Below are 19250 nucleotides of genomic sequence, written 5' to 3' on the forward strand. Positions count from 1 at the left end.
CTCTCTCTCTCTCTCTCTCTCTCTCTCTCTCTCTATATATATATATATATATATATATATATATATATATTTTTGGCTGACAGATTAGCCAAGGTAGGCCATTTATGACTCCCATTAATCCCCTTTAGTATTGATTACTTGGCTTCTACCTCCCAAATCATAGAATATCAGGGTTGGAAGGGACCTCAGGAGGTCATCTGGTCCAACCCCCTGCTCAAAGCAGGACCAACCCCCAACTAAATCATCCCAGCCAGGGCTTTGTCAAGCCTCCTATGGGAGTCAGAGTCCAGTAGAAGCATAAACAGCTCTTCCTGGCTGACCCAAACTATGGAGCTTTAATTCAATAGCAAGAAAGCAGCTGTGCATGATCCACAGGTGCAATTGGGAAGAGACCCAGCCGCTTTCTGGTGATTGGGGATAGGAGGCACCTTTCGCAATCTGTTAATCGATGTAGAGCTGCTAGTAGGCACTGATCACACTAGCTCTGCAGCATGTAATTGAACACAAATAAACTCAAAAAACCTGAAGCTGGGCTGCCGAGACCTTACTCACCTCTCTTCCAGCATCACACAGCCGGAGAGCTAGCTATTGACCTGGAATAACTTTTAGAGCACAGGAGGAGAACACGTGAACTCTCCACTCCTCCTGGCTGCAATGTTTGTCTGCATAGCTGTTCTTTTTGGAGAGACAGAGAGGCGTCCATTGCAAGTCAATTTGACCTTTTATTAGCTGGACCTGAACCAGAACTCATGGTCTCCTGAGGTTCTTGTGAAGTGGAAGTCTGTGGATGCTTTTGGCTAGATCAAGGTTTTTTTGGCCCAGATCTAAAAGGAATTTATGTCCTACTGGGATCCACAATTCACCTGCTCAGCTGCAGCCTAACTCTGTAGGCACCTAATCTCACTCAGCACCTAAATTTTCACTGTAAAAGTGCCCCAGCTGTCAAAGTTTGTGCCTCTGAGCATGTGCATTGCTCCCTCAGGTAGGTGACCTGACACCTGTCTCATGCCTAAGCTGCAGTGTGGTCCTCAAACTAGGTGAAAGTAGGTGTTCCCCTGCCTAGCTTGCCTGCTGGGCCCAATTCAGCAAGCATGCCTAACTCTTCACAAAATGGCCAAGAGGAGACCTCCCTTTATAACCTTTAGCTCAGTGGCTAGGATACTCACCCCAGATACAGGAGACCCTGTTTCAATTACCCCCTCTGCCTTGTGAGGAGAAGGGATTTGAATAGGGGTTTTCCACTTCTCTGGGGAAAGCTCTAACCACTGGGCTTCCGAATATTCTGAGGTGGGTTTCTCTTGCTGAAGCTAGTCCACTTTGTATTAAACAATTAAATATTAATGGGGCTAGACAAAGAGGAGAATGTGCCAGCTTTTATGGATCCTATTCTCAGGTGCCTACCTCTCCTCATAAATTATATAGGGAACCTAGGCACTTAGCTCAGGGTTTGTGAATTCCAATGATTTTTCCAAGGCACCTAAAAGTTGGGTTTGTGGATCTAGGCTTTTTCTCTTAATTGTCTTTGTACATCACCCACAACAGGTATTTTCATCCAGTATTAGCTCTTACTGCATGCTGTGTTTTAGGTAGATGAATTTTGGTATATTGTGATACTTTCTCAGGGTGTCCAGAACCAGAGGTCACCATGTTACCCCCTGCCTTAGTAAAAGACAGATTTACTGTTTTTCAGTTCTCTGGCACTCATGGTCAGTTAGCCACCCAAACAAACTCCTCAGAACTTTTCCAGCCCTTACACCAAGTCTTAAACTTGCACGCAAAGTATCTCAGTTCATCCCACAAGCATTCCTCTCCCTCTCCCCCCCGCCCTAGTGTCCAGCCACTGTCGCTGGACACCCTCAGTAATTACCAGGTAAGCTGCCCCTAAAGAGATAGTGTACACACAGCTGGGTGGTTACACAGATGGATGGTTACAACTCAGGATCAGGTCCTTTATAGCAACACAGCACTGTAATTGTTTATTAACAAAGAACAGAGATTCACAGATTCAAATGAGTATTGAGAAAGACTAAGGGGAACAAAAATGGTTACAAATAAAACAAAACTATAACACACTTTCCAGAGATAAAAACTTAACAGGCTACAACCCTTGTCTAAAGTAGTTTCTCACCCTCAGAAGTCTTTCTGCAGAGCTTGCTGGTTTTCAGTCAATCTAGGATCTATTCCTTCACAAATCACCCCCTCACTAAGAGTGTTCCTCAGCGAAATGGATAATGGGAGTTGTTCTTGCATCCCTGTTATAGCCCAGTAAACCTTTGAAAGCATTCCTGCTGTTTGTTCTCCACTGCGTTGGTGCTATATTGTGTTCACATCCCTCCTGCCCCCGTCAACCTGTCTTTCCTGTCGACTTTACATGCAAATGTAGCTTCCATTGTTTTATGACAGTAATAACTATCTTTCCTCCTGGAAGAAACTTCTTTCTCCCTTTGTTTGGTTACAGACTTTAAAGCATATTATCAGTACATATACACAGTTCCTCATATAGTATTAATACATACACTTCACAATGATATTAATGGCCAGCGTGTCATTGACTTTCATTTCATACCTCACACAACATTCTTTATGGATAACTACTGTGACAGCAATGTGTTAGGTGTAGTGAGTTTGTGAGGCCTGATTGGAGTTGCTGACAGAACAGTGAGCCCTTTGCCAGTTGGCATTGAGGGGTTCTTAGTGTCACGCATAGGCTATGTCTACACTACAGACCTTACAGTGGCACAGGTGTACCGCTGCCGCTGCGCCGCTGTAAAGTCTTCTGTGTAGCAGCTCTATGCCGACGGGAGAGCTCTCCCGTTGGCATAATTAAACCACCCCCAACGAGTGGCAGTATCTATGTCGGCGGGGGAGCATTTCCCGCTGACATGGTGCTGTCTACACCGGCGCTTCTCTTGGTGAAACTTATGTCAGACAGGGGTGTGCTTTTTTTTTTTTTTTTTTCCACATCCCTGAATGACAAAAGTTTTACCGACAAAAGTACTAGTGTAGACATAGCCATATACTGTCATGTTGTTTTCGTTATTGCAACTACAAAACCCATAAATGATAAAAAAAAATCTGCCAGCTGCAGATTTCTGATCTGGAAATGTAGTTAAACTTCACAAAAACGTAGTTTGATTTTTTTTTTTTCCTGTAGTTGACATTTGCTGGAAAACCCTGAAATTCAAGCTTTTTTTCAAAACATGACCGTACATGCTTCGAAAAATAAAACTTTCCCACTACATGCAAAGTCTTGAAAAAAGCGCTTATTAACCATGAGTCAGCTGAATTTCAAATGGCTTCTTGCAACAAGATCATTGTGAATTTACTTTTTCACACAGTTGCTCACTGCAATTATTTGACATAAAGGATGCATAATAAATAACTAGTTTTACATTCACAGTGTTTGGATAACTCTGTTCAGGGCAATGGGTCTCCGGTAAGCAGGATCTTGTCCTGCAGAACTTTTCTGTTGCCCATGCCCTGCCAATTTCCAGTTCCCGTTATTTCATCACTACAGGCCTCAGGTAGCTGTAAACTCTGAAATAATCATGATTTTGTCTGTCTGCCTGTGTTTAACACCACACTCATCACCATTGCATCGGAGCATGAAATTCTTGCCCCATTGATGTAAATGGCAAAATCCCTATTGGCTTTCATGGGGCCAGGATTCCACACTGAGAAAGAATTCTATCTGCAAGTGGGTGAAAACAGTAGGCTGAGAAATATAAACTCCAGACACTTTGCTGAGATTATATTTGCACCAGGTATTCTGGATTTTCCTGGGAGTCCAAGATACTAGTGACTTTTATACATAGATGCCCTACATTTTGCTGTGGTGTTCCTTAAATTCTGTTTCTATCAGCCTCTCAGGAAGAGACAAATTGTCCTCTCTGTTCATCTTGTGTAGTTCCTTTGTTTTTAGGGTTGGGAGGGGCTTTTCAATCTCAACAGTGTCAGGGCAAAATGAGAAAATAAATGTAAGACAATAGGAGAGCATTTGGGGTCTGTAAAGTTATATAAGATTTAGTCAAAGATGGATAAGGCCTTTGCGGCACTTGGATTCATTATCTCATAGGATTTGGGGAAATACATTCATTTTATAATTAATTAAAAAGAGGTTCAGAATTCACTGGAATGAAAGCTGGTGCTTTCTGATTGCTGGATTGAACAAAATCTCTTTTAACTGTGCTCAGAGGAGTTCTATTGAAACAGTATTTATCATACAGGGCATGCAGTATCCTTTGCTAGTATGTAACATTCTTTAATTGTACGAGCCGCTATCAATTTGTCCTGTCCTGCTCATTGTTCAGCCTCAGGCACAACATTCCTCACTTAACTTAATCCTTATTTAAATCAAGGAATTCTTCATTTTCATCCATTTAATTTTGTATTCTAGGATTTTTTGTTCTGTATAATCATATTTTAGAGTGTAGTGGATTTGCAGATTAAGAAAATAGGGCCAGATTCTCTGCTGCTCTAAATCTGTGTAGCTGTATTGATTTCAATGGAGTTGTGTTGGTTTGAACGAGCTGAAGAGTTGGCCCATAGTTTTTTATGTTCATTTTCATTTACTTTATAAATGCTTGAACTGTTCATTGATAGTGTTCATACATTCTAAATGTGGCATATGTCCCCCTCCCCCGTCCTTGAACTAGATCAGATGGTGCAAGCCAGGGTAATTCCAGTGAAATTAATGGAGATGGGTGATTTACAGGAGTTGAGCATCTCGCCTCCTTTTTTGCGTGTGTTGGACTTTCTCCTCCAAAACACACACACACATATGCCATTTTTCTCTTCTTGTTTAATGTTATTAAGGGTGTTGGGTTTTTAGCTATCATATCTGTATGAGTTTTAGACTGTTTTATTGTATGGGTTATTCAGTACCCTGAGCATTCCTGTGTGGGATGGGGTGGGACAATATGGTAAAGTAGAGTTTTATTACCAATGTATTGGCATTTCTATGATGCTCATCACTGTGGTGTGCCAGCTGTAGTATTGGAGTGCCAGCTTTAGTAAAGAAACATTGCATATAACATGGAACATCCTAAGGTTCTGTTTGCTGCTTAACTGTACAAAAAGTGCTACCCATGAATCAATTTTTTCGCTGTCTTCACAACTGCAGTTAATCCTCGTCTCACAAGATGCCTCTGCTTTGTTCGTTATGCCCATTTGTCTGCAGGCTATTGCTTCCCTTCCCATTGCTGCTGTCGCAGCAGAGCAAGTAGTTTCCCTTCTCATGCTCCCCCCCCCCCCCCCCCCCCCCCTCTCTCTCTCTCTCTAGGATAAATTACTTCCTTTCCTAACACTACTCTCCATTCATGATGCTTGTCTTTCCTTTGCACCAGTGCACTCTGTAGACAGGGCCCTTCCCTCTTTTTGTGTTGATCAAGTTGCTTCCTTTCTCACTGTCTAGGCCAGGGGTTCTCACAAGAAATTTTTTGGTGGCTGCTCTGACAGTTTTTCCTAAAATACTTAAGTAACTTTAGGAAAAACAAATAAATATGCACATATCCATGTCCAAATCATTGTAATTTATTTATGTAGGGGAGTTTTCAGACTCAATAATAAAAATAATGTACAGTTCTTTACTGGACCTAAACAGAATAGAAACAAAATAAGGTGCTTTGCACGTCCTTTTCTTTTTTTGTTGTTGTTTCTTTTGTTTTTTTGGTTGCTGTTTTTTTTTTTTTTTGACTTGCTAGCTAGTAAGTCTGCTCCTGTGAAAACTGATATTTGTAGGTTTGTTAATATCGCTTTTTATAGCAGACTTACTCAACCTTGGCAAGCCGGGGAACAAATTAAGCTGTGAATGGAGAGCTGGGTAGGGAAGCAGTGGGGGCTGGGGGCAATGGAGGGCTAGGGGAGGCAGTGGGAGCCATGGGCAATGAAGGAGAGTGTGAGCGGGGGGCCGAAGCCCCGCGATCGATGGATGGAGCCCGAAGCCCTGCGGCCGGAACCTGAAGCCCCATGGCCGGAGCCTGCTGCCCAACGTCCCAAGGCTGAAGCCGGAAGCCTGAACCCCACTGTTCCTGGGAAAGGGGGGAACTCAGACTGGCTAACTGCTCTTCTGGTGTTTCTGGCTACAGAGGGGGGCGAGGCCCAATCCCTACTGGTGGCCACGGGGAAGGGGTGAATTCTTCTCCCTCCCTCTCCCCCCCTCGCCAATCACTGTCTAGGAGGCTGTGGCTGCAAGAAAAACCCTGGGTGGCCGCATGCACCCACAGTGGCCACATTTGAGAAACACTGCTACGCCATATCTTGGTCCCTGTTCGCAAATAGAAACTGGATAAAAGCAGAAAAAAACTCCACTTATCTGGCCCAAAACCTATCAGGGGGAGTTGTTAGGGACCAAAGGATCATCCTCCATTTTAACCTGGTTCCAGATTCAGGCTGTCAGATTCCCAGGCATTAGTGCAGGCAGGAAGGCCATGATAATATGACTTCTGAGGCAGCCGTGCTGCCATAAGGGCATGGGGTAAGGGAGACAAGAGTGTAAGGGGGCTTGCTCTTCATGTGAAGGTCTGAGCCCTCCATGGTTGCCTCAAGATCTACTCAATTTTCTTCAGGATCTCAGAATACCCTGGGTGGGCGTGGAGAGCTATGCCTCCTTCCCACCCTGCAAGTAAACAAAGTCCAGCACCACCACTTCATGATATCTTGGAAGCTCCAAGTGAACTTTCAGAGTGACTTTAATCCTTTTACATTAGTTTTGGTTCTGTTTGATAGCATGACATGGGGATTTGTGCACAGAGAACCACTTTCCTTCCTACCGCTGCTCTCTAGGCTGATCGAGTTACTTCCTTTTCAGCTGCTGGAGTGATTGCCCTTTGGTATTGCCCGTGTAACTAAACACAAACCAAGATCTGAATTTGCTAGCAACCAGCGTCAAGTGCAAAATAATCATCAAATCAACTTTGATTTATATTGTTACTGTTTTTTCTTTAACTTTTTTCTTTAATTCTTTTCACTTACTACCATTAGTCACAAACGTGCCATTAATTTATGTCCATCAAGTGTGCTTTATTTTTAAACTTTTTTATTAAATTGAATAAAAAGAACTCAGAAGTTCTTCCTCCACTCTTGCATCTATTTATTGCTATAATGCAGCTACTGTATCTTACAGGAATACACGCACAGCCTGATACCTCTCTTACTAGAGGTTAGTGATTCTGAGACTTTCTGAGCCTGAGAACTCCTTTCCAATGGTTTTAAATGTATTTGCACCTGTTAGGTAAATTATCCAGGTACTTCACACTGCCACTCTGCAGGAAGACTTCACAGACTTGTTGATGGTCATAGAATCATAGAAGTGTAGGACTGTAAAGGATTTCAGTAGATCATCTAGTCCAGTGCCCTGCACTCAAGGCAGGACTATATCATAACTAGACCATTCCTGACAGGTGTTGGTCTAACCTGTTCTTAAAAACCTCCAATGACTGAGATTCTACAGCCTCCCTAGGCAATTTGTTCCAGTGCTTAACCACCATGACAGGAAGTTTTTCCTAATGTCCAAATGTAACCATCCTTGCTACAATTTAAGCCCATTGCTTCATGTACTATCCTCAGAGGTTAAGGGTACATCTTCACTACCTGCCGTATCGGTGGGTAGCAATCGATTTATCCGGGATCGATATATTGCGTCTCATTAAGACGCGATATATCGATCCCCGAACACGCTCACCGTCGACTCCGGAACTCCACCAGAGCGAGTGGCAGTAGCACAGTCAATGGGGGAGCCGCGGCCGTCGATCCCACGCCGTGTGGACCTCAGGTAATTCGATCCAAGATACTTCGACTTCAGCTACGCTATTCGCATAGCTGAAGTTGCGTATCTTGGATCGATCACCCCCCCCAGTGTAGACCAGCCCAAGGGAGAACAATTTTTCACCCTCCTACTTGTAACAACCTTTTATGTACTGGCAGTGGCGCTGGAACACTTTTTGTAGTGGGGGTGCTGGAAGCCAGCTAAGGAAACGGTAAAGCAGTGGTCCCCAAACTTTTTACCTCATGCCCCCCTTACACCTGTCGTGTGTGGGGGGCACAACCTCCCAGAGCCGGGGTTCTGAGAGGGGGGACATGGACGGGGTAAGGGGGCTGGGAGCTGGGGCTGGGAACAAAGTTCCTGGGTGCAGGGCCGGAAGCTGGGACCCCGGGTGGGGCCAGGAGCAGAGCCCTGGGCATGGGCTGGGGGTGCTGCAGCACCCTTGTTCCCATGCCTATGTGTACCAGAAAACTATTATCATGTCCCCCCTCAGTCTTCTCTTCTCCAAACTAAACAAGTCCAGCTTTTTCAGCCTTTCCTTATAGGTCATGTTTTATAGACCTTTAATCATTTTTGTTGCTCTCCTCTGGAGTTTCTCTCATTTGTCCACATCTTTCCTGAAATGTGGTGCCCAGACCTGGACACAGTACTTCAACTGAGGCCTTATCAGTGTGGAGTAGAGTGGAATAATTACTTCTCGTGTCTTGCTTCTCACATCATGGGATGTGATAATATTACGTATAGATGTGTCAGTACGGTTAGTTTTTATGCAATACACTAGAACCTCAGAGTTACGAACTGACCAGTCAATCATAGATCTCATTTGGAACTGGAAGTATGCAATCAGGCAGCAGCAGAAACAAAATAAAATTAAAAAAGAAGCAAATACAGTACAGTACTTTGTTAAACATAAACTACTAAAAAATAAAGGGAAAGTTTAATAAAAAGATTTGACAAGGTAAGGAAACTGTTTCTGTGCTTGTTTAATTTAAAGTAAAAGGGTTAAAAGCTGCATTTTTCTTCTACATAGTAAAGTTTCAAACTGTATTAAGTCAATGTTCAGTTGTCAACTTTTGAAAGAACAACCATAACATTTTGTTCAGAGTTATGAACATTTCAGAGTTATGAACAACCTCCATTCCTGAGGTGTTGGTAACTCTGAGGTTCTACTGTATTTCCTTTGTGTGCATTATTATTTATTGATGTAGCACTATCAATATGCATGACACTTTACAGATAAGTAAAATATCATGGGCTCTGTAATAATCCCATTCAGGGCCAGATTCTGATCCACCTTATCTGCATTAAATTGCATGTTTCAATATGATTATATGTGGAGTAAGGTGCTGCTTCCTGTGAGTGGGAACCAGCATCTGGCCATAAAGAAGTAGTAGTAGTAGTAGTTTTATCACCGACTTCAGTAAGAGCAGAAGCAGACCAATGCCCCTTCGCTGAAGGGCTCACAGCATAGGGGCCTGAACTTACAAATGCGTGCTCACTACAGTAGTCTTGTTGACTCCATTGCGACTACTCATCAAGTAAGTACTACTTCCCTGAATGAGTGTGTTCAGGATCATGTCGTAAGTTAAAATACAACAAGAAAGAGTGACAATATTGAGGGAAGGGAGAGGGAGGACAAAGGTTACAGCAGTAGAATTTTTTGGATAGGTAACTGCTTCATATTATTTTTTTGTTCCCTTTGCAGGAAGTCCAAGAAAAGGCCTCTCTTTTTCTCATGCAGTTGGACTTAACTGGCGCAGTTCCCAGCATTTTGGTTGCCATTGTCCTTGTAGCTGATGGGGATCGTCATGGACGCAAAAAATCTTTAGTTCTGCCTTCAGTGGGAGCTTTTATATCAAATGCTTTCCTTGGTGCATTATCATATTTCTCCCTGCCCCTCTCTATTTTGTTTGCAGTTGCATTTTTTGGTTCACTGTTTGGAAGCATTGCAACTTTCCTCGGAGGAGCCTTTGCCTTTATAGCTGACCTATGTAATGAAGAGAAGCAGAAAACAATACGTATAGCTGTGGTTGATTTGATTTTTGGACTTGTATCTGGAGTAGCAGGACTGACTTCCGGCTACTTCATAAGAGGATTAGGCTTTCCATGGACATTTGTGGTTGCTTCTCTACTTCACGTTATTAATATTTTCTATATTACATTTTGGCTGGAGGATACAGTACGTGTACCTGAATTCCAGCAGCATGCATCAGTGTCTTGTACTGAAGGCCTTAAAGAAACATTTTCTGGAGTGTACATGCTTTTTAAAACTTCCACTTGTAAAAAACGAACTTTAATCATTGTATTGCTTTTTACATTCATGATGTATTTTTTTACTTGGATAGGTGGGAGTTCTCTTTTTACGTTGTATGAACTAGATGAACCTCTCTGCTGGAATGAACTCTACATAGGATATGGAGCAGCTGCATTCACTTCTGTTTCTCTGACCAGTTTTTTAGGAATATACTTGTTTTCACGTTGTCTCAGGGACATCTATATTGTCTTCATTGGGATATTTTCTTACATTGGAGGAATGGTCATGGCTGCCTTTGCCAAAACTACACTGCTCATGTTTTTAGGTTAGTTCAAAAGCAGGCCCTTTAGATTAATGAAATATGTGAAAATTGTTATATTCTATATAATTAAGCCAGCTAATCCCTTAAAAGAACCTACAGATATTTTAAAAACAACAACAAAAAAAGTAATGTTCAATCAAGTTCATATTGGATTTTAAATGTAAATTCAAAAATGAAAAGTGTGACAAGTGAATGAAAGCACTTCCTTATGGCTTTCTGTTTTTAATATCATGTGTATATATACTGGGTTTATGACTTTTTCTGTGCTAAGATAATTTAAGATAATTATGTCACAATACAATAATAGTTATGGTTTGAATTTTCTATCGCTTTTACTATTTGGAGCCTTCAGTACATAAAATGCAGTTAGGTCATTTAAAAAAAATTGCAGTTCACTTTTAAATTCTAAAGTGTGTTATTTGAGTGACTCATGACTAATTGTATTGTTTTTCAGTGAGAGTGCCCTCTCTTCTATGTTTTATGCCCATTCCAGTTCTACGGTCCATGTTGTCAAAAGTGGTTCTGGCTAGTGAACAAGGTGAGTTGAATATATTAAAGAAACATTTACCAGGCATCTTAAAATAAATAGGCTCTAAATTATAAAAGGTTTAGAACATATTTGTGTGAAGGGGTTCCATTTTTTTGCTTGTACTAGCTTTTTAAAGTAATTTCTTAAATTTCAGGTTCTATATATTATCACTCTGTTTTATTTCAGTAAAATCCTTGTGACTTTTGTTTCCAAGTTAATGTAAACAAGATTAGATATTAACACCTGGCCAAAATTTCTCCGTTGGGGAAAAAACCCTAAAAGATTGGTTGGCATTTTGGTTAAAAATAGTGATCCCCTGAAAACTGGAAGTGAAGTTAAAAGTAAAGCTCTGTTATACGGTTGTGACTTGACAAGTGCTTTTAACATTTGGCAAGTTTTCACATTGAGAGAAAGAAATACATCTCATGTTTAGTTAGCCATTACAAATTATATTTCGAATGGCAAAGGGTGGATGGTCAACCTTTGAAACACTTGAAAGGGTGAAAAGAAACAATTAAGGACTCTGATACTGAGTTGTGCACCACTGCCTCATGGCTATAGTAAATTTCCCAAAGGACATAACATTAATTCTTACCTATATAAAACCACGGATGTTTAGATTTAAAACTAAAAACACTTTGTATAGTGTTGTGCAGAAATGAAGCCTGTTATTCTGCAATCTTTTCACTGATGTTTAATTTAAAGCTGGTAAAGAATGGCTTATTGTTTGAAGTATGTATGTACCATATTTTGGCACCTCTAGCTCCGAATGCTCTCACAGACTTTTGAGTAGCCAAACTGATACTTTGTGAAAGTGCCAGCTCATTTATTGCAAAAGAGTTCTCTTGAGCTATTCATATTTATAATATATTTAGCAAAACAAAGATGTTTTTATCTGTACTGGTCTGTAATCATTCACATTGCCAAGAAACTACAAATGTGGAAATATCATTCTTTAGGATTGCCTATAGTTGAGTGGCTTGATGCAGGAGACAGTTTGCCTTATAGTGATTTACTCAAAGAGCTCATTCTGTTTAGCATAACAAAGAGAAGATTAAGGGGTGACTTGATTACTATCTATTTGGATCTACATGGGGAACAAATATTTAATAATGGGGGCTCTTCAATCTAACAGAGAAAGGTATAACAGAATCCAGTGGCTGGAAGTTGAAGCTAGACAAATTCAGACCAGAAATAAAGCATAATTTTTAACATTGTTTGTGATTAACTATTGGAATAATTTACCAAGGGTCATGGTGGCTTCTCCATCATTGGCAATTTTTAAATCAAGATTGGATGTTTTTCTAAAAGATCTGCCCTAGGAATTATTTGTGGAAGTTCTATGGCCTTTGTTATACAGGAGGTCAGACTAGTTAATCACAATGGTCCCTTCTGGCCTTGGAAACTATGAATATGTGAATTTGTGACCTCTTTATGCTTAATTATTATAGTTACTTTATCTATATAGCACCATGAGCATATGTAATGCTGTGCCATGGGCAAGCATGCCAAAAGAAGATGTTCTTTCCTAAAGACTATACAGTCTAAATGCGGTAATCCGGATGGAGTATAATAATAAAAAAGTGCAGACTGAGGCAATGTAGAATTTTTTATTTCTGGAAATGGAGGAAGAGGATAGAGGCACTGAAGTCTTGATCCAGCAAAGCACTTGCTTTGTTGGATTAGACCCTTGTTGAACATTAGCTGGAAGCTGTTCAGCATATAAGGAGTAGCATGAAAGAAACAACAAAGTGTGGAAAAGATGGACATAGAGAAAAAGTAGAAGAGGAGAGCAGGAAAAGGGAAGAGATAGTAGATGGAGTTGCACAGAACTTTGCAAGTGAGAATGAGTTGTTTGATTTGGAAGAACAGTGGGTGTTACTGAAAAGATTTAAGAAAGGAGATACATGGGCAGATTGGTAGTAAAGATAATCTCCACTGGCAACACGCTCTTATCACTTAACAAGAATAATTGTGAAGGTGGTCTGCCGGTAAAGCATTCTAGCAGTGATGCTGTACAGAAATTGTACGATGTGGAATTGTAACTGTAGTGGATCTTTTGTATTTTTTTATTAATCCTCTTCTCTGACCAAAGTGAATGACTTTCATTTCAATACTTGCAGAACACTGTATTGTTATCCAGATATTTTTATTTTAACAGGTGCTGTGTTTGCTTGCATTGCCTGCTTGGAAGTTATGACTAGTGCCATTTCACTCGCAGTTTTTAATAGTCTCTATGCAGCCACTGTAGCTTGGTTTCCAGGCTTTAGTTTCCTCTTATCAGCTGGTCTTTGTATAATTCCCCTGGGCGTCATGTGGTAAGTATATATCATAAGGGTTTTTTACTAGAGTAGAAATATATTTAAGTATGAAATGAAGCTGGGTGGTTTAGTGGATAAATGTTGCCTTTCACCTGTTGGCTCCATATTTACATCAACTTGAGTTTCCTAATGTGGGGCTAAATTCTACCCCTGGATGCATGTGTGTGGCTTCCATTGGTGTGAGTGAGAGCTCTGTTTGAGTGTGTGCATCTGAGGGGAAAATTTGGCACAAAATGAGGGTAATCAAGGTGTATGAAAGCAGAGAGCTCAGTTTTGTTGTCTAGTCTCGCCAATGGGAGTTATGGGCCTGATCCAAAGACCACTGAAGTCAATGGGAGCGTTTCCATCCAGGCCCCTTCGCCTTGATCCTGCAGCATTAAAATCAATAGGATCTTTGATATTGACATTTACTTCACTGAGCATGAGATCAAGCCCTCTGTGAATAAATCTCCATGCATATCAGAAAAGCTGGGGAAGGACAAACTTATGTAATATTTACCCACACTGACCCAGCTGTATTTCGGTAATATTCAGGACCAATTACACCTTTTCTTGGTGTTCATGATATCTAAATTCACTTGCATTCTCTCTAATGTAAACTATGCATCTGAGACTTTGAAACAGGAATGGAATTGACAAAAAGAGCTATTCTCCCAGTTCACGTATACTCTTAGATTCATAGAAAGTTAAATATTTATTAAGAGGGATAGTGTTATCCTTCCTGAAGTCTTGTACCTTTTCACCTCATGCCTAAACTTCATCTCAAATGCCTTTTTTCTGGACTAGCTGAGTTTTAAGATCAGGATAGTGAGACATGAAGAACACGTCAGACTTGAGTGCCTCTCAACATTTCAAAACCTTGGAACTGATTCACTACTACTCACTCCAGCTTTATGCCACTCTCATTCCATTGAATTATCCTGGCTTTAAACTGGAGTAATATATCAGTGATTCTGACCCAATAGGTTTAATGGAGTTGGAAGATAAAGGGTCTCATCCTGGAAGTGGAGAGTATTTTAGAACATAAAGATATTGAGGTGCTCAGATACTCTGTTATTGGGGGCCATATGAGTACCTTAGTTATAGAGAGATATAACTTAATCTATAATTTCCGGCATAACAGGGAAAGCTCCTTTCAAAAAGGCAGTGTTTTCTGTACAAAGGGTCATAGACACATACCAATAAATTAATTCATCTTGGATCCAGGACTATAGAATAGCATGATAGTTATGTCTGAAGGTCCTGTCTTCCCTCTCCACTCCAGATTAATGCCTTATCTGTGGTATACTGCCCTTAGAATAGCCTCACTCTAACCCTGAGAAACCATGGTAATGGTATTATCTCAGAGCAGAAACTGTAGTTTGTTCCAATTTGTGCTAAATCAGGCATGCTGGTTTAGTGCTTTTCACAGAGAACCGAAATGAGATTGTCTAACTCATGTTACATAGGGCAAGTATTATCATTGCTTTATTTATTAAGCCGCCTGGACCTTTCTGTGCAGAAAGCCATTGGGTGTGTTGTTGGTGCTGATTCAGCATACTGTACATTACTATCTTGCTAAAAATGTCTCTGTGTCTTATCTCTCTCTTCCAGCTGGCTTATGTGCACCAGTTGGCATGAAGAGGACTTGGCATCACCTGCATATGAAGAAGTATCCAGTGAAGAGAGTATTGACAGCTGAACAAAGAATTTACTTACCTTGGTTTTCTAGTCTGATGTGCATGGCACAGCCTGTTACATACACACTGATAGGGGAGAGAGTGTGACAGTTGTAGATGAAATCTGGACAGTAGCTCTGCAACAATTACCATAAAACTGCTAGCATTTCCAGTCTTCCTATTTTATGCTAGAATGAGTTTAATCCTTATTCTTAACTATGCAAATAAGGTGAGAGTGGCGGGTCTTTATCAGTTTTTAAAGTATAGCAAAAATGATTGATATTATGTATTTATGAATAAGAATTTAGAATTACTTATTTTTTTACATCCTGTGCTCTTGGATTTACAAATAATGTCTCTTTCAGAATTAAGAGAAAATAAGTGAGAGCCGTATTTTGTTGTCTCTCAAGTTTGAAAATGATTTAAAGTAGGGCTGTTGATTAGTTACAGTTAACTCACGCGATTAACTAAAAGAATTAATTGTAATTAATTGCATTGTTAAACAATAGAATACCAATTGAAATTTATTAAATATTTTTGGATGTTTTTCTGCATTTTCAAAAATACTGATTTCAATTACAACACAAAATACAAAGTGTACAGTGCTCACTTTATATTGTTTTTATTACAAATATTTGAAACGTAAAAATGATAAAAGACAATTCACCTCATACAAGTACTGTAGTGCAATCTCTTTATCATGAAAGTGCAACTTACAAATGTAGGTTTTTTTTGTTACTTAACTGCACTCAAAATCAAAACAATGTAAAACTTTAGAGCCTACAAGTCCACTCAGTCCTACTTCTTGTTCAGCCAATCGCTAAGAGAAACAAGTTTGTTTACATTTATGGGAGATAATGCTTCCCACTTCTTAATTACAGTGTCACCTGAAAGTGAGAACGGGCATTCGCATGCACTGTTGTAACTGGCGTTGCTAGATATTTATGGGCCAGATGCGCTAAAAATTCATATGTCCCTTCACGCGTCAACCATCATTCCAGAGGACATGCTTCCATGCTGGAATTATAGGCTCTAAAGTTTTACATTGTTTTGTTTTTGAGTGCAGGTTTTTTTGGTATATAATTCTACATTTGTAAGTTCAACTTTCATGATAAAGAGATTGCACTACAGTACTTGTATTAGGTGAATTGAAAAATACTATTCCTTTTTTTTACAGTGCAAATATTTGTAATAAAAAATAAATATAAAGTGAGCACTGTACACTTTGTGTTCTGTGTTGTAATTGAAATCAATATATTTGAAAATGTAGAAAACATCCAAAAATATTGAAATAAATGGTATTCTTGTATCGTTTAAGAGCGTGATTAATCGTGATAACATTAGGGCTATCAAGTGATTAAAAAAATTAAAGTGAGGCATATGATGCAGCTGTGTCATCTAAACTTGTGTGACAATGATAATTTGCCTGATCATCAGCTTGTATAAATCTCTGTAGTTCTTTTGAAGCCAATGGAGCTTGCCAGTTTGCACCAGCTCAGGATCTGGCCTATAGTGTGCATCTCAAAGGACTTTTATGTTACTGTGGGGCCTGCAGGACAGTCTAAAATGAGCAAACTATATGTGTTCTTTTCCAAAAGGCAAACAAACTGGGGAAAATTCTGGCATATACTGTAAATTAAACCATTTTTCTGCAGATTTAATTTATATGTGAAACATTTGCAAGTGTGGAACTCACCTGTAACTTTGTTCTCAAGATGGGTTTTCCCTCTAATATTATAATGAGAATAACCGGTGGCAATGAGAAGCCAGCATGGACTCTTTCCAATGCATTCCTTCTCATGGCAGCTAGCTGTGCTCATTCCATTGGTGGGATCTGTGATATGGACATTTAGCCAGTTGGAACTAGGTTGAGGCTAACTCATTTCATACACATCAACCAGCTGCAATATTGTGATGACTTCTGCCGGTTGCGTTCAATTTACACTCTAATCTCTAGTCGTATTCCTACAGTCCTCGATGGACATGGACACAGTCTCACTCATGAGTTATTAATTTTACATAGAAACTGTTGTGCCAGAACAGACTTATAGTCTATCCACTCCCTGTCCTGCATGTGACAGTGACCACAGTGAGAAGGGATATCTGTTCCTGACCCTAGCTAGTGACTAGTCTATGCTGTGAAGTATAAGGGACTTTTTTATTAGTTATTTTAACTGCAGATGTATTCTAAGAGGCAGATCCTGGTCCATTTAAGTAACTGGGAGTTTTGCCATTGATTTCAACGGGCCCAAGGTCTGGCCCTAAATGTTTAAGCCTTTTTAATAATCTGCTAAATCATTTGTTTCAATAATATTATAGACTAATTAGAGAGGCCCTGATTCTGCAAAGACTTAAGCACATGCATTTTATGCACTGAGTAGTCTTACTGACTTCAAATATTACTTGCATTATGTAAACTTAAGTATGTGCATAAGCCAGATTGTGTAAAAGGTGTTTTTTTAATCAGTTCTAAATCTACTGCCTTTTAATTTCATTGTCCTTTTTTCCTCCTGTCATGGGCCAAGGTATATATATCATTCATTTATCTACATCATAGCTCCACTTAAATCATTGTAGCATCTTTAAGAGCTCCTCTCTTGAAAGGCCATAAGATCTTTCTCTTCTGTGGATCTTTTTATTTCTTTTATAACCTTGATGAAGTGGCTAAATCTGACCCACACATCTAATTGTTTTGCATTGAATGCACTCTAATTGTAATTAGAACTTACATAGCACTTTTCATCTTCAAGGCACTTTACAATTATTTAAGTAATTAATTCTCAACCTCTCAGGCAGATATTATCATCCCTGGTTATGAGATGAGGAAATAGAGAGGTAAAGTGACTTATCCAGGGTCACAGAGCAAGTTAGCACTAGAACTGGAATTCTAGTGCTCCTTGGTCTTGCACTAGGATACCTTTATGCACAAATCAAGCAGGCAATTGCATTATATAATGTACAACTCTGCCTTTCCCTCCTCTCCCTGTTTTTTTAAAAAAACCCATGGACCCTTTTTCCAGCTAAGGTTGCTATAATCCATCAGCAAGCAAAGAGAGACTCCATCGTGCTGTATTTATTAAGCAGAGATTTGGTGCAGTAATTAGAACACAGTAAATTGGTTGGAGTTCACTTTAGCCTTCATATTAGGAAGGATGTTATGTTAGAAAATCAACTGTGAAATGTGAACTAACTGTATATGCACATACACTTTAAACAGGAAAAGGACACAATTCTGGTAAGCTAAACATCTTTGTTACCATATAGGAGACAGACCACCAATCTGCACATGCAACTCAAATGACTTCTCTTCATTCAAATTCACTTTAAGAACAACACCCTACTTAGCTTTAGGAAAGCCTTTCAGAAGTAATCCACCAAAAATATTGGCACCATATCAAGATTGGTGCTATAAAAGGTGTATATTATGTGTATGATCTAGACTGCAAACTCTTCAGGACAAGCACTTTGTCTTCCTTTATATTTGTATAACACCAGGTACACTGGTGATGCTCACTAAATAGAAAGCATAAGTTCACATGCGAGTCTAAGGGCTCTTAAACACAAACTTTGAAAAAAGCCCTTGAATTGTAAACAACTTTTTGCTTCAGGAATGTACACAGCTTTTAACAAAAGAAAGGACATTTTCTCATAAGAGTGCTGTGAAGATTTGTTTAGGCCCTTCATCTAGACCACACACGATTCTGATCTGGATACTCTGCTCACACAGGTTATATAATAGTTAATGCCAGAAACTATGTAGAGTGAAGCTGCCATGTCCAAGTTAATAACTCCTGGAAAATGTAGTGATTCAGAAAAGAGGATCGATACCTTCATTCCTTTCCCATTCTTTATGGAGGTACTACATTGTCCCTAGTACTCCCTGTTGGTAATCTGGAAAACCTAGTTGTGCAATGGGACATTCCATTGGCCCAAACGAGAATTTTCACACATGATTGTATTACATGGGTGGGAGAATGGAACATTTTATGTTGATCTTGCAGCACACAATGTATAAAACCATGTTTTGTGGACTTGTGTCTATATGGAGATGCAAAATGTTTCTGGGGAATATAGCACTTAAATTGAAATAAATAGGAAGTTATGCCAAAATTTATATAAAATCATTTCTCATATTTATTCAGTATATAGCATGAGACATCAGATGGGTTGAGGCCTCCAGGTACTACTGTACAATACATTTTTAATAATAAAACCTTAAATTTTGTAGCAATTGAGTGATTTGACAAGTGAAATATTTTTGTATAAATGCAAGCACCCTTTTGCTGTAAGTTAATAAAGCAGAGATCTGTCTAGTCTTTTAAACGTTTGGATCTTGTTCTTTTGACAGACAAGCATGCACAAAGCAATACAATTGCTGTAGTAATATTTAGAAGCAGCTCAGGC

General features: G+C 39.7%; 1 protein-coding gene across 2 annotated transcripts in view; it reads left to right on the top strand.

The window, feature by feature from the left end:
- Positions 1-15393, top strand: part of SLC46A3 (solute carrier family 46 member 3) — a 19738-nt gene extending 4345 nt beyond the window's left edge. Inside the window, exons 3-6 of one of the 2 annotated variants that reach the window (XM_034758691.1) lie at positions 9468-10341; positions 10793-10876; positions 13029-13185; positions 14782-15393. In XM_034758691.1, the coding sequence (XP_034614582.1) occupies positions 9468-10341; positions 10793-10876; positions 13029-13185; positions 14782-14869 (1203 nt within the window). In that variant the 3' untranslated portion in view covers positions 14870-15393. The remainder of the gene's footprint in view (positions 1-9467; positions 10342-10792; positions 10877-13028; positions 13186-14781) is intronic. The other variant, XM_034758692.1, reaches the window with a different exon arrangement.
- The last annotated feature ends 3857 nt before the right edge of the window (positions 15394-19250 follow it).

The sequence above is a fragment of the Trachemys scripta genome, chromosome 1 (assembly GCF_013100865.1).
Source record: "Trachemys scripta elegans isolate TJP31775 chromosome 1, CAS_Tse_1.0, whole genome shotgun sequence".
NCBI classification, from domain to species: Eukaryota; Metazoa; Chordata; order Testudines; family Emydidae; genus Trachemys; species Trachemys scripta.